The sequence below is a fragment of the Armigeres subalbatus genome, chromosome 2 (assembly GCF_024139115.2).
Source record: "Armigeres subalbatus isolate Guangzhou_Male chromosome 2, GZ_Asu_2, whole genome shotgun sequence".
NCBI classification, from domain to species: Eukaryota; Metazoa; Arthropoda; class Insecta; order Diptera; family Culicidae; genus Armigeres; species Armigeres subalbatus.
The window spans coordinates 268,507,337-268,533,091 of NC_085140.1; the positions used below are offsets into that span (position 1 = coordinate 268,507,337).

The 25,755-nt window shown below is 37.4% G+C and overlaps 1 protein-coding gene across 1 annotated transcript in view; it reads right to left on the reverse strand.

Annotated features, from left to right (window-relative positions):
* LOC134212205 (guanylate cyclase 32E) overlaps positions 1 to 25,755 on the reverse strand; it is a 101,884-nt gene that overhangs the window by 55,586 nt on the left and 20,543 nt on the right. Inside the window, exons 2-9 of the mRNA XM_062689854.1 lie at positions 18,291 to 18,638; positions 4,605 to 4,735; positions 3,846 to 3,957; positions 3,345 to 3,527; positions 3,166 to 3,283; positions 2,940 to 3,086; positions 2,462 to 2,618; positions 2,286 to 2,376 (exon numbers count right to left, since the gene is read on the reverse strand). Of these exons, the coding sequence (XP_062545838.1) occupies positions 2,286 to 2,376; positions 2,462 to 2,618; positions 2,940 to 3,086; positions 3,166 to 3,283; positions 3,345 to 3,527; positions 3,846 to 3,957; positions 4,605 to 4,735; positions 18,291 to 18,578 (1,227 nt within the window). The 5' untranslated portion in view covers positions 18,579 to 18,638. The remainder of the gene's footprint in view (positions 1 to 2,285; positions 2,377 to 2,461; positions 2,619 to 2,939; positions 3,087 to 3,165; positions 3,284 to 3,344; positions 3,528 to 3,845; positions 3,958 to 4,604; positions 4,736 to 18,290; positions 18,639 to 25,755) is intronic.

Here is a 25,755-nt window from a genome sequence, read left to right on the forward strand (position 1 = left end):
GGAGAAACGTTTCAGAGGACTTCGAAAAAAAAATCGGGGCGGAGGATTTCCGCATAAACTGATCAGAACGTCAGTTAAACGATGGCTATACTGATAAGAAAATTATTTTGAGCTTTTTAGTGGAATGTTTTCACCTGTCATAAGACGAGTTTAAACAATCCCATTGAATTCCACCACTTAATTGTATCCTGACAGATACGTATTTCGACCTCAACAGTAAGGCCGTCTTCAGTGTCTTGTACTTGACTCGACTTGAAGTCGAGTCAAGTACAAGACACTGAACAACGGCCTAGGTCGAAATACGTATCTGTCAGGATACAATTAAGTGGTGGAATTCAATGGGATTGTTTAAACTCGTCTTATGACAGGTGATGGCTATACTGCCGTAATCTGATAAAGTGATGTAAGCGCCAATTTACAACATGCATGATTGTCATTTTTCTGTTAAAGAGCTCGATGAGTACTATTCGTTCACACCATTTTTGGAAAATGGCTAATACGTCACTTTTCCTATTCAGATCGATTTTAGATTTAAAGATTTAAAAACAAAAGAGAAAAAAATCGCAGGAGGCGTGGCACACTCTGAGAACCGGGTTGAGGTGCCCGATAGATCCAAGCTGGATCTAGATCTGGTGGTAAAGTCCTCCAAGAAAGCAGATCAGGATAGATAGGCTAGCGTTGTCGTCAGCTAAGGGGCAAGCCAGAGTAAACGCGACGTGCGATGCGACGCGACGCGACTCACGTAAAAGAATAACAATAATTATCAGTTCAATCAAAGGTAATTGCCTATTTCCGGGGATTAAACCACCCAACTTGGACGTTAATTTACAATGTTATGAAAACTCATATGTGAATATGTACATTATGTGGAAGATAATGATTTGAAAAATGTATTGGAGGTAACCACTTTCCCTTCGATGGAACTCGAACCCATGACCCTACAGTACACTAGACTGGTGCTTTAACCAACTAAGCTACGAAGGACCTCCGTCGGCCTTCGCAACCTAGCGGCTACTGAACGAGCTCGAGATTCCCAAATTGGACGCATAGTCAAATCACTCGCAATCCATTTAGCAAGCCAATACTTCCACATGTGTATTGTACACGTCCACATTAGAGGAGCGTGAGTATTTAGAATGTCTGGCGGCTATACACATTCTTCATCAGCAACGGTTAATTGTCAACAGGCTGTCAAATTGCACTGTCGCGTCGCGTCGCATCGCACGTCGCGTTTACTCTGGCTTGCCCCTAAGGCATCTTCATGTCGGTGCTCCGTAGCTGAGCAAGGAATGTCAAACTTTGAACATCGGCAGATTACATATTCCACTGAGTTTTGTACTTCGAACTTCGCAGATGTGACAAAAGATACGCCGAAATTATGTGAGAATCGGGTGTGGCCGGTGTGGGGACGGGAGATGACTTGTTGGTCCTTGAGACAGGGCATGTCGTTCCAGGGGGCCGTTAATCCCTTGACTTTCTGCAATTGGTTTTCCCAATCCTGTCTGACGATCTTTTTGGTAAGCCGAATGTTGTGTTGTGAAACGCCGGTCTTGGCCTTGCCGTGAAGAACACTAGACTTCTGCAGAAGAGTGTGACAATATATTGGCATGTTTTGATTTATTATCAATCGTTCATTTTTAATGGATATGTGTTTGTGTTAGAAAAAAAGTTAGGCCATACACTTCAAAATGCAATTCTTCGGATGAAATCACCGTTAAATTTAGAGGTTTGCTGAATGGGGCGCATATTGACCATATTTCCCGTACTCGTACACAACAGCTTGTAGAAGACATTCGATCGAATGGAGACGCATTATACCGCAGCATTGCACTTCTCTCCAAATCCTTCTATTCTTAACAGCATTATTCCTTTTCAGATATTTTCGTTGCTTCGGTTGATTAAATATAAGAACCATTATTTCTCCTACCCTCACAAATTCCTTCTACGCAGCTATTTACTACATGAAATCCAACAATAGAACACATTTAGAAGGTTTCGACAAGATTCCAGGAAAAACGTGGTGAACCATAAAGCACAAATAATTGGAAACTGAACATTTGAAAAACGAAAGTAGGAGTAACAATCACTAAAGCTATCACTCTTTGTGGTCTTTGTCATGATGGCAAATATTTGTCAAGGCTTCCCGAAATCCATGTCGATGTCAAATAAGTCTGCTATATGCCTGGATGAACCATGTAAATATTTGACTACGGGCTTAAGGCCCTTGTGATGTTTAAAGGGTATCAATATGGCATTTGCAATGAACGATGGAATAATTTGCTTACCTGAATTTCTTGGTAAATCTTCGGATTGATAGGTAACGGTACTCGGAAAGGCTCCTGTCTCGCGTATAATTTTATTTGATGACACAATTTTCTGCCAATGTGTAGAGAAAATATAGAAAAACATGTTTTTAGCAACGCATCAATTAAAACCACCCATCTACCACCCCAGATCTTACTTGTACTGAGGATTCATAGGAAACAGAGGTGAGATGCGTAGCACCGAAAGGAACGCTTCCTGCAGTCGCTCTTGAATATCCTTGAAGCTGTAGCGCTTTCTATTGGCAACCGTTTCTTTGGAGTTGCGAGCATATTTTTGGTAGAAGTCTGAGTACTCTGGAAATAAATGTCTCAAGTTGGTAAAATGTCTGACAGATGCTGGTCTTGCTTTTCTTTGGTGGTGTTAATGAAAACGATACACTCTAAAAATCAATTATGTATAATGTTTGTTGTATATCGGTAGTTTGTAGCTTGTTGATCCTTTTCCTTGCCTGGATTTTTCATTCATAAGGTTTTGTGAAGCACATTATCTGAATATCATGTCAGATAATTTTTAGAGTGTGATATCATTTGAGTTTTTTTTTACATAAATGATGTAGGTAAATGAAAACGAAACCAGTCTGATAGCCAAACAAGTGAAAAAAAAACTTCAATTACCTTGATAGATATTACGTTTTGTGCTGGGATCATATACTTCGTCATCTATCGATACCACCATATAGTCTCCATTGCTGAGTAGATATTTATTCTGCAAACAGCGCACAAAATCGACCATCTCTATATAGTCTCCAACAAAAACGTAAACTGAAATTCAATATTGAAAAAAATGGCACGCCTTACTTTATAGTTCACATATGTGTAATTATTTCTTTAATGAACTCACTTCTAGTGGTATGATATGTTTCATCCACAATATTTTGCAATTTGTAGATTTTCGATGGAATGTAATCAGAATATTCTCGGAAATGATTAACGGTCAAGTTATTTGATTCCGCTTGAACCTGACAAACATAGATACATTTACAGCTAAATACCTCCTCTCCAAACCACACCGTACAATACCTTTATGGCTTGTGCGATTTCCATGCTCCATGCGGGATGTTTTCCAGCAACTATGGAAAAGCTATGCCAATTGTAAGCCGTTAACAGAGAGACTACACTTTTGGACACCTTCGTAGCCGGCGGCAATGTTCTGGCGAAGCTACTGTACACAGTTTTGTCGGAAACGGCAGCATCGGCGCATTTCTAGAATGATAAATGGATGCATCATCATTTACATAAGACTGGCTCGGAATTTATAAACATATTGGATTTATTGATTTCGAACTTTTCATATGTTTTGGTGCAAGTGATGAATGAATTTTTATCGGGTTCTTTACATTATGACTAAACCTAAACGTATGTCCTAAAATAAAATCGTTCAATACTGCATAATGTTTGACTGTTTAATTGAGATTGAAGATTTATAGAATTTTAAGCAAATAGCAATGATTTAAATCAGTCTAATATGCATTAACATGTAATACTGCTAGCGGTGCAGCAAATCTTATTTAAGATACTTACATATGAAATCATGGGAATGTTCCAAGCAGAAGCAACCAAAGCTTCAGTGGTGCATGTTTCATCAGGACCGATAAAGGCCACAATCCCTTCGTCGCGCATCTCTGTCATTTTCCTTTTAATACAATAACGTCATTATTATTGGCTAAAGATTTGAATTCTATTCAACAATAAGGGCATCTTTAGTAAAGATATAAAATATACATAGGAGTTAGATAATGATGCTAAGACTGTAAAATGTCATCTCAGATTTCCACAGGAAAAAAATATAACAACAAATCTTATATATTGCTATAATAACAAGATTTAGATTTAGTAGATAATTACATTGCATTTAAGATGCATTTTCATATTTATAATTAATTGCATATTTTTCGGTTCGAAATGGACAAAATGATATGAAATTTGCTAAAAAGAATCCACGTGTCTTGGAGGGACTCGAACCCCCAACTTCCGAAACATGTGCTGTGCATATTCACAGCCAAGATATTTATCAAAAAAAATCATATTTATATTTTTGATAATTATAAAATGTGTATCCTGGAGGAGGAATGTATGCATGTAGAACTGTAGCATTACTAAAGATGCCCTAATCAATGATATCTAATATGAGGAGAAATAATGTAGACTTACAAAAACTTAAGTTTGAAGTACATCTTTGAAACTAAAAATTTAAAATTAAGAACGAACAAAAATTAGTGCACACATAATTTACACTTTGCAAATATAGATAATTAATTTTCGATCAGCCTTTAAACCAACCTTATTGGAAAAGCTTTCAACGATTTCTGCGCCCCAATATCGACGGGTTTCAGTTTGATTCTCCTTCCCGGAAGCAGCGACGAATCGTTGTTGATGTTTTCGATGGCCAGCAACAGGGCTCCGAGAATGACCTGGAAAAGTATATGTGATTATTACATTGCAATACAGCACGCCCACCACAGTTGAATAAATATAAAATTAACTATCCATGGCAATGGACTTGTACTGCTTGGACATTCTATCCGCACTTTTCCGAAGAAATACATTTATTTGAATGCTATTGAAGGGATACTGGTCGGATCCAAAATATCAGCGAAATAAAATATCCATAAATAATTAGAAATTTTCCAAAAAAAGTCGCAAGTACGAGACACTCAAGACGACCTTACGGTTGAGGTCGAAATACGTATCTGTCGTCTTATGACAAGCAAAAAAAGTACGAAACAGCTAATAAAAAGATCGGGTTGGAAATATTTAAAAAAAAACCTGAAAAATCCACCTAGCGGTAGTAGTGAATTTCTCGTGTATTAAACAAATATTTTGGCCATAACTTCTGATCCCAAAGTCCGATCCGGCCTATTTTCCATAGGAAACGGATTCCCCATCGAATGTAATTTGTTGCAAGCAAATCTGTTATGGGAAAATGGCCAAAAAGGTAGCAAGACTTTCAAACGTGGTTTTGGTTTCAAAATTCGTATGTTGGCCATAACTTTTGATCCCATTGTTTGATCTGGCCAATTTTCAATAGGAACAATGGGACAGAATTCCCCGTCGAATGTAACTTGTTAAGGGCAAGTGCCCAAAAAGTTGACGGAACTTTTTGCGCACACACGTACAAACACATATACAGTGTATACAATAGAGTGATTCAAATTTTGACTTTTTCGCTCCTCTATGCTTAAACGATGACATTTGCTGTTTTATTATTCCTCCTAAATTTTTAGCTAATTTGGATGTAACTAGACTGAGCACGCGCAGTTTAAAATTTGTAATTACTATAGAAATCGCCATTTGAGTAAAAGACTGCTCCGTGTTGCGACTCATTCACTATTCAAATGTGAAAGACCCGTTGGCTCCATAGAATACTTCCTAAGCTAGAGGACAGTTGTTGTTGCGAAGCGATCTGACTTCTGTAAGCAAAGTTATAAAGAAAACAAAAATGCTCATTATTGATATTGATGTTATTCTTTTACGTGTTAAATGGAATTTCCCACGATTCAGTATTTCCTTAATAACTTTTCTTGCAAGCTTCAAATCGTTTCGCAACAAAGACGACCTATTTCATTGTTAAATTTCCTATGTTGCCAATGTACTCATATATTTTTAGAACTTAATGAGAAGCGCTGGACAACGGTTTTCCACAAAAGTGACTGTTTTCATAGTAATTTTCATACAAACTTAAAACTGCGCGTGCTCAGTCTAGTTACATCCAAACGGGCTAAAAATTTAAATGTTATCGTTTAAGCATAGAGGAGCGAAAAAGTCAAAATTTGAATCACTCTAGTATACAACACACAGACATTCCGCAATTCGTACACTCAAAAATATTCTAACGTTAAATGTACGTGAATGCGCACTTAAATCGGAAACCTATTCGTATTCCTCTAGTTTATGTGCGCCAGATGTAAATCAAAGCACATCATATGCCATCTATGTAATATTTTATTGCAGTCTACCTAAACGTCATATGATTACTACGTGAATATGAACGCATCACACTAGCTGTCAAAGGTACGTGATTTTCCTTTGTGAAAAAGTACAGTGAAAAGGAAACATGGCTGATCTGTAACCTAAATTTGGATTCTTCAACCGCCTTCTTCTCCCCACAAAAAAAAGAAAATCTGGAATCGAACCTTGGATCGCTCGATTTGCGGCCGGAAGACGTACCACGTACACCATTTTAGGTTCTGATGATAGTGCAGTAGAATGCGAAACGGTGATGTCGAAATCAGTGGCAACTATGTTTTTGTTCTGCGGATTGGTGTTAATTACCCTATTTGAATTTAGAGTACCTTATGATGAAAAATCGATATTTTCACATCGAAGCATTATTTCTAGACAAAAGTGATGTATGGACGAAAAATTCGTTACACCCAAGAGAAAAAGTAAAGTTGTTCGTATTATTGGTATTATTGAGGCCTGATGGTTTTTCATAGGTACTGATTGAAAAATATTAAGTTTTTGGCTATTTTTTCGAAGAAATACACCTAAAACACACAAAATAAATGTTCTAAACACCTTAGTATTATCTACAAAGTGCTAGATAATAGTCTAATCTATATATAAGTGACTAATTCATTCAAATTAGCTGATCAATATTGCCGTTTTGGTAGACATTGATACGCAAAGGTGCAAAAAAACAGTAATTTCATTTGATGCACCTTCTAATATTGACGGATTTGGCTGAAATTTGGTCCAGATACTCCATTTGAACTCCTTATTAAGATAAGGGGGTGGCACTTTGAATCGGGAATACTTTTGAAAATGGTGAACAGATCTAAGTGTATCCATTCCGCATCACACAATTCGTTGTATAAGAATCTTTAAATAAATATGTATGCTCTTTTGAACAAAAACGATCGTGAATTTTCTATATTTAGCATATATATACCTATCATGTATTTGAAAGTATTTTACATCATACAGTATAAAACATACAATAGAATGAATTATATAATAATATCTACGCAAAAACCCATTATCCTTCATTTGGATATATAGTCAATCGAAGGGGACCTTCACGTAAAATTTACCTAATCATACCATGAAATAACTTGACGTTTGACATGTTTTGCTTTATGTTATCGTCCAGTAGAATTTACGTGAAAAGTGCTGTGGAAAAAATCCATGCAAGTTTTCACGTAAACCTTACGATGATATTTTTTTGGGTGTAGTGTTGCGCATCGATTCGGCCGTCCAAAACGCGATCCTGTACAGTTTTCATATGCCACTGGGCATGCATTCTGGAGTGCGCGTTTGATCATGTTCATATTCGGTTCTTAGACACTTCACGCGATGTAGTATCATTGTGTTTTGCGCGGTCAAAAAGTAAATCGATTAGTGCGCGGTTGATCGTTTTCCTGATTTGTGCGGCCGAATGAACATTGTGTAAAAAATCTGGCACAGTCGCATCACTTATCAGAGTGAAACCAGATCCAACGATGCCTTCCGATTAACTGATAATCTTTCCTGTGTTTTTTTTTTTTGTGGAAAAGCAGAGATAAACACAAGCTTCAAATAGCAAAAAACAACTACTAATATTCCTACCCTTTTCCTAACTGGCAAGGACGTGGCCGGAGCCATTGTTGACGATCTATACTTTTGAGTCACTGAAACTTGTACACTGAGGATGCTTGAACAATCCCAGTCAATTATTCAGTTGATCCTTTGTGCAATTTCACTGATTCTGGTCAATCACGAAGTAGCAACCATAGATATGTATAGTCAGTCAAAACTAAGCTAAGCTGAAAAGTATTTTTCTTGGATTCTTTTATTATTTATGCATTATAAATTTTGCATTATTTAGTTAAACATTATATTTATTTATTGATTCTACCCTGATTTCTTTACAGCCAATTTTCCGATTTTTGTGGACAATTTGTATTTTTTTTGCGAGATTTTATTTTAATCTAAGGAAACACAGTAAATGAATTTAAAAGAGGATCCAATAAATATAAACTATGTTATCCTTCTTGTTTAACTTAGTTGCATTATAAAAAGTAACTTATTTAAATACATTTCTATATACAGGGGAACAGCTAAACAAAATTTGACACGGTGTAATGCTGTGCATGGTGCATAATTGGTACTTCACGTACCTGAAAAAATAAAATGGACTCCATTAGGTGGTGGTTGGTCTCCTGATTAGCAACTCCTATTTCTACATCCACGTGGTGCCGGCTGGGATACAAGCAGCCAGGGTTTGCAGAAATCGCTCTCAAAAGATAACGAACAACGATAAAAGAAAACGAACAACAAAAAAAGATAAAAGAGAGGCAAAAACTGTTCCGAATCATAACAAGCCATGATAATAAATGTATCAAACTTGTATATAAGTGCGAAAAAACAAAATCGGATAGGCAGCCCCCCCAGAAAAATGGTGATTCTTTTCGCTTTGTTTTCGCTCATTTCGTGTTGGCTACTGCACAGCTGTGTAGAACAAGTTGAAATGCATCATCCAGAGGGGCGACAACGGATTTTTTTCATATCAAGACAAAATTTTCAAAACGACTTATCTGCTTTTGTAAACAAAGATTCAAACGATGATTTGACGAATCTGATAGCTTTCCCGCGAAAACCAACACCACCAACAGATAGCGCAATCCTTCACCTATCTATTGATGGTGTTGGTTTGCGTGGGAGAGTTATCAGATTCGTCAAATTGTCTTTTGAATCTTTGTTTACAAAAGCAGATAAGTCGTTTTGAAAATTTTGTATTGATATGGAGTTTGGCAAGTGTGACAGTACCCTCTCATTTGACGCATAAATTTATACTCCAATGTCAAAATTAGGGTCTCGCCGACATTTCTCACCAACACGAAAGCGGGTTCGTGGTTGCAAACAATCCCATTTGATTTTGCCGTGACAGCTGCTCGTGGTTGCAAACAAACCGAGTAAAAGTGTGAGTGAAACGTGCGTGTACGTACACGATCGCTGAAAGCCTAATGCTCATATACTTTCATAAATTGTGGTGGTATTTGTAAAAAATTGTATTGTTTACCGTTTTTACAAGAGAGAGTCAGTAAATATGTAGTGTTTTCACTTTATTCCTTACGCGAAATATGCAGATAAATAATTCTAGATTGCTTTGAGAATAGGTCGCATGTGCAAAAGAGAGGCTCTCTTCGTTCACGCTCTCTTTCGCTTGTACATAAGCTAGTTTTGCATATTTTGCCACATTTTCACTTCAGAACGCTAGACAAAGCTATAATCTTTAGATATCTGCCAAGAAATCTGAAGTAAACTTTATTATAGATCTGTAATAATCGAAAGAGAATGGAGGCAAAGAGAGACTCTCTTTTGCACATACGACCTATTCTCAAAGCACTCTAGAATTATGTTGGTAAAAGAAACTCTGTGCTGAGCAGAAACAGTTGTTTCTTGCATTATCCAAACTTTGTGCGTTTCAGAACATTCTCACTCACTGCAGTGTTTATTTTTCATAGACTACGGCGTAGTGTTAGTGCCGTCGGCATTCGCTCGATTGGAGGCAACAAATATTTGACAGCTTAGCACCCGCCTGGCATCATCAGAGCCAGTGCTCCCCGCATTTGGAGCTTTCCAAAAGTATTTCATCATGGGGTATAGCCTCCCAGATCAGTTCTCAATCATGACAGCTTGCGAAAAAAGTCTCTCGCGGTATGCTACATATCGTATATGTATACAGAGATGATAAGTGAGAGACTTGCTCTTTCTCTTTAGGATTCAATCCCTGCAAGCAGCCTTATCAAGTTAGAAGGGAGCTTACGTCGTATGCTGTTGACAGAAGAAGAAGGGTTTGCTTCTCTCAGGAGGTGCAAATCTGATCAAGCGTCTGTTCACCAAGGTTGTGCGGCTCACAACAACGTTTGCTCCTATTGTTGGGGCAATGTATACTCAATTCAGACCGAAACAATCGGAGAAGATAACGGCGACGAAAATGGACTTGGTGGAAGCACGGTACGTGGAACTGAAGATTTCTTTACTTCTTCTTCTCCTTCTTATTGCCATTGCATCCCCCATTGGGACATTGCCGCCTCGCAGCTTAATGTTTATTCAGCACTTCCACAATTATTAGGGTTTCTAAGCCATGTTAACATTTTTGCATTCATATATTATGAGGCTAGCACGGTGGTACTTTTATGCCCAGAGAAGTCGAGACAATTTCCAAACCGGAAATTGCCTAGACTGTCATCGGGAATGGAACCCACCCACCCTCAGCATGGTCTTGCTTTTTAGCCGCGAATCTTACCGCTAGGCTTAGGTGGGCCCCTACTTTCTCTACTTCATCAGAAGGTATAAACGGAGACAGCCCTTAGGTATCATGGACAAGTTCAAATGGTTTGAACCTAGTACTTCAACGTTTTTTAAAGTCATCCCTAATACTGCTAAATTGCGACGCAATTATAAAATTAAATACAATATGCCAATTGTAGCTGAAAGTTAAAAATCTGTTAGGAAACTACCCAAGCAACCAGAAGTTCGGATAAGAAGGGCTATTTGGGCTTAATCAGCTCTCATTTTAAGTAATTTTCTGTATGGTGGGAGCGTAAAAGTGAACTTTAAAGTTCCGTTAAGGATGCTTGGAACTTGATGTGAACCATAGTGAACCAATTAGTTCGGTTAAGAGTAAATTTAAGTAAAATCTGAACTTCTTGTTGATTGGGTACCGCTATTGTAGCTCTCGATATCTATTAATATACAGCAGTTACCTTAATGTTTTGAAATAAGGGAATCGATCACGGCATAGTTACTATGTCTGAAACTCGATTATACATATGCACAACATGTGATAGATTTAGTTCGGAAAAGTTATTGGAGGGTAACCGCCCCTTCGGTGGCCTTTGGCCTTTTACATGGTGGGGCACAGCTTGACGCAAGAACAATACCCTTTGCGAACAATTATGTGACTGCATCTTGTGGTGCCTTATGCAACGTACACACCAGTCAAGCAGTTCGACGAACATTGACTCCGCCCCCCAGAAAACGCTTCGGTTGCTGCTTTGTTCGAACGTGTGTGAAGTTGTTCGAACAACCATTTGACAGTTGGCGGCTCGGTTGGAAAAAATTAAAACGGTTTGATTTTGGTTTGAGTTGCCGGGGGTGGAGTCAAGGTTCGTCGAACATGTTTGAGCATTTGTAGTGAAGTTGCACAAACCCTCATATATTTTTCGATGGTTGGTGCTCAAGTTGGCGCTTCGGTCGTTCGTGTGTGATATTGTTGGTCGAATAAATTGATTGTTCGTGTCACTGTTGGTAAAACTTTATGGATGTTTAAATAAACGAGAGGTGGAGTCAATGTTGGTCAAACTGCTTGACCGTGTGTACGTTCCATTATATCTGAAGAATTTTCGTGAAAATTGGCTTATTTGCTTGCTGCTGAATGACTTCCGGCAAAACGGCGGGAGGGCCGTTTGGCCAAAGGCGGCAAAGCCGAAAATTGTTTGGCCGAATGTCATTTGACCCTTTCTGCCAAACTAGGGATCCTATAATGAGAGATATGCGAAAACGGCCATTGTAAGCCAATCGAGCATTGAGAACTGTCAAAACGTGAGCCAAATGAACGTTGTTATTGTTGCAGATTGAGACGAGGTTGAGAGGTATAGATTTTAAGAAAAGTTTCATCGAATAAACAATTTGTTTTACTTTCGCAAGTAGAAGTAATATAGTTTATGTATCGTGTTTCGCCTGTTTGTATTGCACTTTTATTTTAGTGATAATGCTTCAACATTTTGCGCTGCGGCAAGTGCTGGAAGCGTTTGCTAACAAAGGTAACAGCGTTGCTAAATCGTCTGGAGAAGTATTTGCATATCTCTCATAATAGGATCCCTATGCCAAACCATATTGCTAAAACCCAACTGGCCGAAAATGTAATTTACTCGATACGGGCTTCGGCATGTCATTTGGCCGATATGGACGTTTTCGGCAGAAAAGGCCGTTGGCCTGAAAATGCTATTCGGCCTAAATAGATATAGGGTATCTGTTCCTATATCAATAACAATAAGCCAATGCGCATATGAAATGCATTTATTCCTCACCCAATAATCAAGTAACATGAGAATAATTATGCTCGGCTAACGTCATTTTTAATTGATAACAATTTGGTAACTTCAAAAATGAAATTGTTATCACATTATAGAAGTAATTAGCTAAAAAACATCATCACTGCCATGCACCTATTTCAATAACATTCAAAAACAGTTAATCCTATGCCTGTACCTATATCAACAATACTGTTTCCAACATAAAATACGCACACTATTACTTGTATGTATACGTAACGATATGATTGCAGTGATGCCGAATTCTTCAATGTTTTGTATTTGAGTTGAAATATAATTACAAAATTCCAGTTTTTATTGAAGTTTTCCAACTTATCAGTTTAATTTTATGTTTGTCATAGCTTATCTCTTCGATATACCTTGTTATACAAACATAAGAGTTGAATTTCACAATGAAAGTTCATTCAAGCATTTTTGAAATAAAAATCTAGGTAGCAACCCTTGCAGATGCTGCAGGCCATGTAAATAGTTTGGAATACGGACAAGAATAATTTAGACGTTGTTCGAAGTAAACCTATATCAAACTATAGGAAATCGCGTTAGTTTTTCAAATATGATTATATTTATAGTGAAAATGTGATGTGCTCTATGTGTTGTGAAGTGTATTTTGAAAGGAAACATTTGTTTTAGCTTGAAATTGAGTGGGAAACAACGGCGTGAAATGAGATCTGCTAGTAGCAATCGAGCAGTGCATCAAATCAACAGTTCAGAGGTAGGAAAATGAGAATAAATGTGTTTTATAGTTTTGTTTTTAATAATTTGAGTCTTGTGAACTAAAACATTACTCAAACAGAATTTTAAATAATATTACAAACATTGGAGAAAGTGGTCTATTCATTATTGTGTACATACGATGTGAGAAATTGTAATCAAATTGATTTTTTATTTGGTTTATCGACGGTTGAGATTAATATACGGGCTGTTATTAATATGGGAACAGATACCCTATGTACAACCGAAAATGTCGTTCTTTGGTTCTTTGACCGGATAGATAACTTGGGCGAAATAATTGTTTGGCAGAAAGGGTTGTTCGGCCGTATATCGCTTCAGCTAAATGGTTCTGATTCGGCCAAACGGTTTCAACTAGATGACTTTCGGATTAATGTGTTATTCGGCCAAATGGCTTACGGCCAAACGACCCTTCCCCTTTTTAAACAATGTACCGTGGAAGTTCCGAACAATTTCTAATGGACAATACAATGAATTTCCCGTAGAAATCCGAAGAAAATCATTTGCAATTCCGAAAAATTTCTCGGTTAAAATCCGAACAGTTCTCCTTGAAAGTTCAGGTTTGGCTATGGTCACAAAAGGAAATGAAAATGAGTTGCAGTCATTAATCGATTGATTCGGATAGTTAAGCTGTATATCGCCTGAAACATGACGAAGTGGATGATGAAATAACCTAAGTAGGGTAAAACGTCCTATCGTTGTGGTATGCCCTAATGTTGCGGTAGTGTTAAAGAAGTCCATTCTGGATATAATACCATTGCAATCAATTGTGGGTACGCTAAAACTCTTCGGATTAACGACTAGATCAGCTTTTGTTTGACAAAATTCCGTTCAAAACGATGAAAAATCAACATTTTTCGTTAAACATTTGAATCCTTTGAGCCTATTATTGCGGTAGTGCTAAGGTCCTATTGTTGCGGTATCGCTCTCCATAAGAATTACATGCAATACCGCAACAATAGGACTGACCTTCAAAAAATATCGCAACGATAGGCAACTGCGTCCTATCATTACGGTAGTTTGTTTTTCTGGTGATAAAAACAAAACAACATAATTTCAGCACAATTGACGTAATATTTACGAAACTATAGTTAACGAGCATCCTATTCAACTACTACAATGTGGAAATCGACCAAAAGGTAATTTTCGAAGAATTTTTGTGATCAATTTTGTTTTGACACGGTGCTTAACCCCTCCATAATAAGTCGTTTTACCCTAAATGGTGAAGGCGAAATTTACTAGTGCCGTGCTGCGCACAAAACTATCCGGCTACCGTTCAACAAGACTCGACCAAATGCAAGGTATCGTTGAAAGCATGTCCAGAATTAAATACAGAATGTTATGCCGAATGCCGCGTAATAAGAACATAAGAGTTTTTCCGGCATAGCTATAAGTATTCCACTGAAGTGCGTTATGGGTGAAAATATTACTTTTCTAATGTGAAAGAAACGAAATTTACTCAGACTAGACTTTATAGAAAAGCTAATAACTTAACCGGAAAACTCAAATCGGCACTAACATTTCCAAAGTGCGAAACTGCTTTTGTAAACAAGGGTTTCTTACGTCGCTGGTGGGCTAGTTTTGCAGTTTCGCCCTTTTGAATTGTTGGAGCTGAAATCTTCTCACGGCTTCAACAGCATTCTATATTCATTTCTGCAAGAACTGAATGAGTATGGCATGTGCTGCCCTAAAGGCTTAATTCTCAAAATATTTTTACCAGATTTTGCTTGAAAATAGACGTATTTTAAATTAGACGAAATATTCAATTCACGATTTACAGGCTGGTTGCTTCATCGATGACATGCGCTTTTTATTTTAAGTTCTTATCTCATTACATTTTTTTAACAGTTTTGAAAAGGGAATTTACTCAAAGGATATTTTTTATAAAAAAGAACTAGCAGATCGGACCCTGCGTTGCCCTGGATCGACAGCTTTGTTTTGTAAATGTCAAATATTCCAGCAACGCACTTTAGATCGATTTATCTAAAATCGTCTTGAATTTCTTCCCAACTCAACAACTTTTAGCATATTATTGGTTTTTGAACTGTTCCCGTGAAAATTAATGCCTTTTTCACACAGGCCATTCTAGAACGAATTGAACCGTGCATAAATCATGCAAATCGGTCCACCCGTTCTTAAGTTATATTGCCTCAAAGCAAATGCAAACTCATTTTTGCATATAGAGAAGAAGAAGAAGAAGAAGAAGACTAGCTGATCAGACCATGCCTTACCCGGGTTGCTCAGTTGATTTTCAAATGTCAAATGTAAGCAGTGTCGCACTCTAGATCGATTTTGACTCGATTGTGGGAATTTTTCACAACTCACCAACTTTATGTGTTTTCATGGTTTTCAAACTACCACATCGAAAAGTTCTACCTTTCTCTAATATAAACACAGCTAATTGCAACACGAAGCAATGAGTTAGAAAATTTTGCAAATCGGTCCATGCGTTCGTGAGTTATATTGCCTCAAAGGAAATGTAAATTTATGACGCCGCACTCTAGTTCAATTTGCGAGCCATCGTATTGGGTTTGCTTACAACTCACTCTACTATTGTATGTTAATGATTTTTCATCTTCCCTAGTGAAATGTTCTATCTTTTCATAGATATAAACACAGCAGAGTCCAAGACGAATCGATTAGTGAGAAAATCTTCCAAATCGGTCCATCCATTCGTAAATTATATTGCCTCAAAGGGAATGCTAACTCATTATTATATATAGAAGACGAAGAAGAAGAAGAAGATAAAAAAAATGGTTTCCTGAGGTGTCAGGTTTTTATAGTGATGCAAGGATGTCCCTATAATGCAATAACTAATGGGAACTATTCCCAAAACAGTGATATGTTTCATCGTTAGTCTCTTTACTAATGCATAAATAAGACACCCTCACCTCTAGGTGAACGTATCTGTCTCTTTTTTGCGTAGTTTGATTTCAAATGTTATTCTTCAATTATCCTGTTCCACAATAGCGGAGGTGGTGCCTTTCTCTTGCATTGTACGCACGAAGAAGGAAAAAAAAATAAAACCGTATTCGGAGTAGGAGAGTAAAAAAATTACCATGAAAATATAATCGTGTTCCGCGTGTAAAAAAAATTATTAGTATTTGGATAATTATAATAATTGCAATGAAGACAAGGGGGCAAAATGAGGTTTGTCAGGGTTCGACCTATTATTGTCAAAGGTATTTAAGGACCAATTATGCTTAAATTAGGCCCAAAAGATTTGTTGAAAATCAAAGAAAGTGGTGGCCAAATATCAAAATGTTTGAAAAAATAACCCCAGCGTTTGAATAAGAAGGGTGTTCAATTGAACCGAAATAATAAGTAATAATACCTCACCAAACCTAATGATGTAAATAGCAATGCTGAAGACTTATAAGTCTGCCATCAACCACCTGTTTGCGTACGGTTGCTGTTTACGATGTATCATAAAAAAACATTCGCCAAAAAGTAATTTTCTGGCTGGGCGCTTTCTTTTACATCGATGCTCTGTTAATGTGTTTTTCAATGACGACGCATCAGAAGCTACACGTTGTCATGGGCTGCCTGCAATTATCACTAATTGGATTCATCAGACACTGGAAAACCGACATCATTTCCCGCCATGAATGGTGTCAAATGGCAGATAATAAATCGAGTATTGGTAGATGCCACCAAGGGATAGTGTCTGATCATCAGTTTCGCGAAATCTGTTGTGTAGTAGTATTTGGAAACTAGGTATATGACATCGGAGGTGATAATACATCTTCGGGCTATTGCTCTCTAAACAAGCCTGATGGAAGTTGGAAAAGTCGAAAAATATGTTGTTTAATCAATAGAGTTCGTCATCTCAAGTAACAGTAAATCCAACAACCAGGAATTATTAAATTTTTCATCTTTTTCTGCTTCTTTCCTTTGTTTTGTGACATTGAATCCCTTCATTGCACGGTGATTAAAATCGTGTTTTAAGCACGTTTATTTAATAGTACCTTTATTATGTGATTGGGCGTAATGGCGTCTTCGAGACATTTTGTCATTACATAAGTCGATGCGCTTCTTGGGGGGTATTCAGCCTTATGATCAATCCCTCTAAAAGTGAGACGAAAAAAATATTTTAAAAATATTTACAACATGCAAGGTATATGTCCTCGTGAGAGTAGTAGCAAAAATTCTCCTGAAAAACTTATACGTATAAGCGTACAAACATATGGAGACGCATGGTGCGTCCTTGTAACTCCTTGTGATGGGAGATTGATTTTGCTTTGAATAGTAGAAAATGTTTTTTGATGAAACATTCCTTACAACTCTACAGTTCAGAAATTAATTTAAAGTTCATTACTTGTACTTTGTTTTGCGTATGAGATTGACTGTCACAATTTTCCCGTTGTCAAGTTGCAGGTAAATCAAATATAACTAAAAAATCCAATAAAACGGTTATAACTTTTTTATTTTTCAAGTTCTTAAGTTGCAATAGCCACCAAACGGCATATTTTAACATTAAATTACTTTCTAGAACATGCAAAAAATGTAAAAGATATGATGATGAATCCATTTTTGAGGGGTTGTCAACATAAAACGTAAAAAATCTTCAAAAGTAAAGGAACTACAAACTTTTGATTTCGACAAAGTTTTTCAGGAGAACTTTTGCTACAACTTTTATGAAGAATCAAACCTTATATGCTGTGAAATGGATTTTTTTATCTCACTTTCAGGGGGATTGATCAGTAAGCTGAATACTTCCAAAGAAGCGCATTAACTTACTAACAAAATGTCTCGAAGACACCATTACGCTAAATTGCATAATAAATGTAAAAGAAAGTATCGCTAGTTAACTTCGAAATAAAGATTAACGATATTTTCCTATACATTTTTTTATTAAACCTCAAATTAAATTAGCATCGCCCAAACGTTGACCGATTTAGATTAAATTTAGTGCAGAGTATCAGAGCACCAAACAAAATGGTTTAGGACGGCGGCACATCAAAAAACAAAATAAATGGTTTGATCTTCCAGTATATGTGAATAAATGTTTTGCATTGCTAACAATCATAGTAAATTTACTTGAAATATTATGCAATTTTATAATAAAACCCATGTGTATTGGTGTTTCAATAAAATAGTGATCTAATTGTACCTTTTTGTAGCATGATAGAAGTTGATACATAACTCATGTAGTACTACCAAGTATTTTGTTTTTAGCTTTAAAAAAACAACTTACCTTCGAGTGAACATAGCCTGCGAGGAATCCAATTGGCACATCAGTTTGCCCGGTGGAAAACTCGGAACCTTTTCGTCCACCATTAGCTACGTTCGGATAGTTCCAGCTACCGTTCAAACTGTTATTGTTATTGTCACCATCACTAATTCGCACACAATCGCAACTAGCAGCATGTGGTTGCCGTAGGAGGCTTAGTGTTGCCCCGATCGACATCTGCAGACAGCACAGCTTGGCCGCCATAAACAACAGCACCGAGAGGTGATGGAACTTTTGATTGCTTTGCTCCATTTTCACCCATCCACTGCCCTATAATGTACAGGGGGCTGTCTTCGACGTCGTCGTCGTAGTCTGCAGAAAGGCGGGAAGATACAAACATATGAATGTCTTGAGAGGCTGTGTGGGCTTGGATTTGATTGATTGGCGGTTGGTGCGTAAAGCTTCGGGTTCATTCTGAATACCGAGTTTACTACATTCTCGAGGAAAAAGGTGTTGTTTACGTTGATCAATGGTGTTTATTCATATGTTCACGTAGTATGTGATACGAATACGGATACGCCTAACGTTAGATCCACTTTGTCGTAAATGAATTATTCGGAAATCCCATCAAATAACTTTTTATTTGATTATACTCTTTTCGGCATTTGTGTTGCCATTTTCTGAATCTAAAGGTCACATGCAACTTACAAATAGGGAGACGGCAGGTATTTTCGTCTGTTCGTCATAGTCTCGAAAACCAATAAAAGAGACGCTTTTTTGTAAAACTCATTCGTACCAAATCGTAAGCTCAGGAGAAACGTTCTGCTGTAGTGGAGTTCTAGTAAATGTACGTTGCTTTCGTTGGTTTTAGCCCCTATGACGATGGACGGAAATACCTGCCGTGTTCCTATTGCTGAAAAGCGTTTCTTACTGTATTTAAAGGCTAGAATGAACTATGAGGCTGAAGCGAAATAAAATGCATATGCAAACAAATAATCGACAATAAATTAACAATGATAAGAAATAACAGTTACAGTTTAGTTAAGTTTAGGATCATTTTATAACTTTAATCCGACCACTACCTCATTGCAGTATGCCTGCGTTAAAAACTCTCGACGTTCTTTCTTAGTCGTGCGGTAAGATGCGCGGCTACAAAGCAAGACCATGCTGAAGGTGGCTGGGCTCGATTCCCGGTCCGGTCTAGGAAATTTTCGGGTTAGAAATTTTTTCGACTTCCCTGGGCATAAAAGTATCATCGTGTTAGCCTCATGATATACGAATGCAAAAATGCTAACTTGGCTTAGACATCTCGCAGTTCATAACTGTGAAAGTGCTTAATGAACACTAAGCAGCGAGGTAGCAACGTCCCAGTGAGGGATGTAATGCCAATAAGAAGAAGAAGAAGATGGTAGACTAGTCCAATACTAGAAGTGGTACTCCCAACAGAAAAGCAGCTAGGTGCAGCATCTCTTGGAGATGACTAGATAGACATTCGATCTGCCATTATTGGTAGCACCGCAACTGCTGCACTTGGCTCGGTGACCCCAGATCAGAGAATCGACTAGTATGATGGGGAATGTAAGTTAGTAGAGGAGAAGATTGCAGCATGGGCGAGATTACTGGAACACCGCATGAGGACGAGTGACGCACAATACAAACGGGCACGGAACAGACAAAATACGATTTTCCGAAGGAATAAGCGCCAGCAGGAAGATCGAAACCGCGTAGAGACGGAGCAACTGTACCGTGTTAATAGCAAATGGAAGTTCTATGAGAAGTTTAATTGTTCACGCATTGGGCCATATTGCCACAGCCAGATATGTGAAAGGACGTATACTTAAATCTCCTTACGAATGAGCATGAGGCGATCCAAATGTGGCGGCAGCACTACGAAGAGCACCAAAATGGAGATGTGGCAGGAAACGAGGCTGGTATGGTGACGAACCTGGGAGCACGCGTGCACGACATACGTTTTCCAGCTTCAGATCTACAGGAAATCCTGAAAGAGATTGACCGGCTAAAAAACAACAAAGCCCTTGGGGGAGAGCTGTTTGAATACCGTGGTAAGGCACTGGCTAGAGCGCTGCACTGAGTATATAGCAAGATTTAGGAGGAGGAGGTTCTGCCGCAGGAATGGAAAGAAGGTGTCGAGTGTCCCATCAACAAAAAGGGCGAAAAGTTAAATTGTAGCAACTACTTTGCAATCACATTGCTGAACGCCGCCTACAAATTTTATGACGTAGACTAACACCAATTGCAAGAGAGTTCATGGAGCAGTACCGAGGATATCATAGGTGAAGGCTCTATCACGGACCAGGTATTCGAAATACAACTCAATGAATTTTAACATATGCAGAACGCAGATACACTTTTTTTACCCTGCGTGTAGCAACGAAATGAATAGTGAGAGCTTAATAAAATACCTGGGAGTTACGGTTGACCACAAGCTGGATTACAATGAGCATATTGCAACAACTGCTGCCAAGGCATTCGCCGCACTAGGCTTCATTCGCCGGAACGCTGCAGATTTTAATGACACGCCTGTTTTGCTGCCCCGTGCGGAGTGCAGGTGTGGGCCCCCTTTCACGAAATTCAGACGACGTGAAATGAAAGAGTCCAACGCAGTTACGATTTGACCTCAGACGATTACCGTGGAATAATTCATTGATAATGCAAACTGATTAGACTCGAAAACCTTCGACAGTGATGCGTCTATTTGAGGAGGGATTTTGTATTTGACATTTTAAACAACAATCTGGACTGTCTAGAGCTTTTGCAGCTAGCAAACTTCTAAGTTACGGCTCGTCACTCCCGGCAACGCCACAGCTCTTCCAGTCTGTCCGACACTCCACCGTGGTAGGGCAAAATCAACCGGTTGAACGTTTTTGATTAGCCGCCAAACAAACGCCATTCCCAAATATGGACCACACGAGAATGGGGACGCATGGTAGCTCACCGTGTTATAGATTCCCCCAAACATACGCGATCCGACTGTCGCCGTTGCACAGTGGCTAAAATCGTGTTTGGAGCGCGTTTAATTAATAGTATCTTTATTATGCAATTTAGCGTAATGGTGTCTTCGAGACATTTTATCAGTAAGTTTATGCGATTCTTTGGAGGTATTCAGTTTACTGATCAATCCCCCTAAAAGTGAGAAGAAATAATTATTTTTTCCACTTCACAACATTATAAGGTTTGATTCTTCATAAAAGTTGTAGCACAAGTTCTCCTGAAAAACTTTGTCGAAGACACCAAGTTCGTAATTCCGTTATTTTTGGAGATTTTTTACGTTTTATGCAGATAACCTCCTTTTTACCATATCTTTTTCACTTTAATTTCTACATTTAATGCATGTTCTAGAAAGTTTTAGATAATATAAAGCTTCAAAAATAAAAAAGTTATAACAGTTTTATTGTTGTTTTTTAGTTATATTTGATATAACTGCACCTTGACAAGGGGCAAATTGTGGCAGTCAATCTCATACGCATAACAAAGTACAAGTAATGAATTATAAATTAACACCTGAACTGTAGAGTTGTAAGCGAATGTAAGTAATGTTTCGTCAAAAACATTTCCTACTATGCAAGGTAGAAATCAAGGATGAACTAATGCACCATGCGTCTCCATGTGCTTGTATGCCCGAGCACAAATAAATAACTAATTGATAACAAATTCTGTTATCCGGTTATCGGACATATTGATAACTGAACTTGTTATCATTTTGGCTGACTTAACAGCCAACATAACAAAAATGATACCAGAATTTTATTCGTGAAATAACTACATGAAAACAAATTAAGTTATCACTGATACCAAATTGATAACACATTTTGTTATACATGTTATTTACTCAAATAACTAATTTAGTTATCAGCCATCACTGTTTTATCGACCAAAATAGTTGAATCTTCTTTGCCGACTTCGTTACGCATTGAAAAAAATGTTGCCATTCACTGGGATTCGAACTCGAATCGAGTGATTGCACGGCGTCGTCTCTAGGTACTCACCCAATTACGCTTTCTTGAGGAGCAGAAGAGAAGAGCAATACGCTTTCTACAATCTTGCATTTACTGAAAACTATTTATAATCAAATCATGATGCCATATGACCATTTTATGTAAATAACAGTCATCTGAACAGAGAGCAAAGTAGAATAACTTATTAATAACAAACTTTATGATCCAGTTCTATTGATAGCTAGAGTTTTTATCATTTTGGTCTAATTACCAGTCAACATAACAAAAAATTATAACCGAATTAAATTTAAAATAGTGAATCGGTAATCAATTAAAATAAATACAGTTTATCGTACTTTTATTGATTTTTCCAGTATAATAGGTTTATACATAATAGGCAAAATAATTGGCTTAGGTTAGTTTTTCTCTCTAATTGTCAATCATTAGGTTACTAGCAGCGCCATGCTGTAGATCGATTTCGGTTTTAGTTTTATTCTAACTAAACCACAACCTTGTAATTCGCAGTGAAACGTTTCATGTTTTCATATGCATATATAAACAGCAACACTGTTGATCCCAGCAAGAATTAATCCGTGAAAATTTTTGCCATTTGGCGAATCCAGGGTCGGGGTCGACAGTTTTGGGAGCCTAAATGTATGAAAAAGGTTGATTTTGGTACATACGCTTATGTGAGGGCCTGGGGCCATGACTCAAAGCCCCCTCCCTCTTACTCAATCCGGCCATAAGTGAATCCTCTCGCTAGTCAAATCAACCTCAAGTAGTTTTTATTTATATAAATTCAAATCTATCAGTTCAGTCAATGTTCTATGACTTAATTCCTTCTGCAGATATGTTTTTATCGTTTCCGGCGGGTTTATATGATATTTGCTTATGCGAAAATCACGAAAATCACGAGTAAGGTTGAGTAAATTGTGGAAAACTAAAATTAGGATTCGTATGGGTACCGAGTCCACAACGTGCATTTTAACCTACAATGTCTGCCACGTTTGCCGGGTCGACTAGTTAAAACATATTTTTTGGGTTACTGTGACACAACACCTTCCAAAGGATTTTCTATTTCACATCTCAATATTCCCATGCGTCGACCGTCCTTTCAACATCGACTATTGAAGGTTTGGCTGCAGATGATCTAGCTCTGGTTTGTCTTTTGCGTCCAAACCTAGGTTTAAACTGTCAATAGTTGAGCCCATTGCTAGATCGACTAAAGTGCGAGCATGATTGTTTTCTCCACAACATACTAGATCGTTGCAATTTCTTGATTATCCGACATTTCCAGTTAAAATTTCCGCTTCTCAATTATATAAACACTGTGGATCCCAAGATCCCAAGAATTATGTTGCGGTTAGCTTGGCGGTTAGTCAAGATTATTCACCGTTCCTGAATGAGCACATGCCCTTGGATCATATGTTCCGAGAGCTGCAAGGCCATTTTAAGTACTTAATAAACTGCAACGCCTTATTGGTTCTCAGATACATATTTCATTATTCAACGATACCTGAAATGAAAGTAAAGTTAATAAGCATAGCATAAAACAAATAAGAAAATTTTAACTCTTGTGTAAATCCCTTTATTGACAGAGAAATAAACAAATCAATAGATATCGAGGGTAACAGGGAAAATCACTCTCTGCTTAGACGAAAATTTCAGTTCAGTGTTTGGAAACAGTTCTTGTCACAATATTCATAGCATAGGCCGGCTACATTTAACAGAAGTAGTCCCCTTAGCCCCATTTCTGAACGACGCGAAATTTAGAAGAAAATTTGTATTGATAATAAAATTTGTTATTATTCAGTTATCAGTTGATCACATGATTGATAGCTAAATATCAAAATGATAATAAGGATAACTAATCGTGTTATCAGTTTGATATCATTTCAGTTATCTGCCTTTGCTCGGGTGCTTATACATCGAACATGTTCAAAACTTGTTGGCATAAAAATCAATAAATCTCCAAAAGTAATGAAATTACGAACTTGGTATCTTCGACAAAGTTTTTCAGGAGAACTTTCGCTACAACTTTTATGAAGAATCAAACTGCATATGTTGTGAAGTGCAAAAAAAATATCGTCTTTCTCGTGCATTTAAAAAAAAAGTTTGGCCGTGACTATTGAGCAATAACAATCAACTCTTTTGCATAATAAAATAACAGTGCCAGCCAGTGGAGGTTAAATTGAACATAAATAAATTTCAAAATTAGTAAATCGGCCACAACTTTTAAACATATCTCAATACTGATCTCACCAGTTTTCAATAGGAAACATTAATACAGGATGCCCGTCCAATGCAACTTGTTACGAGTAAATCAATTAACAAAATCATGGTCAGTGACGCATTTCTTATATTGGACCCTCTAAATTTAATTTTTTTTTTCCTAATGAATTGGAAGTGATAACTGATAAATAAATCTTAAAAAATATGTGAAAATACTTCATATTTACTTTCAAAATATTAAATCATATAATTTAGATATGCTTCGCAATAATAAGGACCTAACGCATTCCTTAAAAGGAGAAAATTCCACTGGGATTCTGGAAGCTAATTAGCATAGAATTCACTCTCTTACAAATTTAATCGTTATTATATTGTTATTTGTGCTCAGCTCAAGGATATTAAGTCTTAATTTTGGTTTTTATTTGTTGTCAGTTGCGCCAGTCCTTGGCTGGCACGGCACGTATCCTAATTTTTGAAAACTTCCCGGCCATTTTTTTTTGTGTTTCAAAAACTTTTTCATTGTCTTGGGTTGTACTATGTTCAAAAGCCAATGTCCTAATTGGGGAATTTGGCGAAGAAAATCAAACTGTACCATTTATCATTCATCAAACCTCTTTGAATAGGGGTATGGATGGAAAGTACAAAACAACAAGAAGAATATAGCACCATATATATCATTAAAAGGTGAAATATGGTTCTTGAGTTAAACGGCGATCCCCTTCGGAAATTGATTAATGACTGGGACATAGACGGTAATATATATCTATTATTGTTTTAACTTTTTTTCTTCTGAACAGATCGGTGCAGAATTTATCAAGAATTTACCCAATGGTCGAAAGTTATCATAAAGCACAGACAGACTAATTAATTCTCTCGTCGGAACGAGATTGCGAAACGATTTTTGTTCGCTTTTACAGACCAAACGCAACCCCGGCGTTATGAACCCGGAATGACACGCAATTCCCAGATATTCAGCAGTAAATATTAATCCACGAAGATAAACGGCTATACTGCCACGGATGTATTCATCATAAATGTAGCATCGTCATGTCATATGGCCCAAGCTCATTAACACCAGAGGCTCAACGCTTCGTCGAACGATGAATGCCTACCCAGCTACCAGCACCACTTATTTTATGACTGGTAAATTAGCATTCGGTGTTTCTTTATGCTTTGGCATGCAAATGGCAATCAAAAGTTGAACTGAAACTTCATTCAATTAGATGGGTTAATCTGTTTTTTTTTAATCTATGTAAGACTTTACTTCTTTGTATATGGATCTATCAATATCGCATATGCGA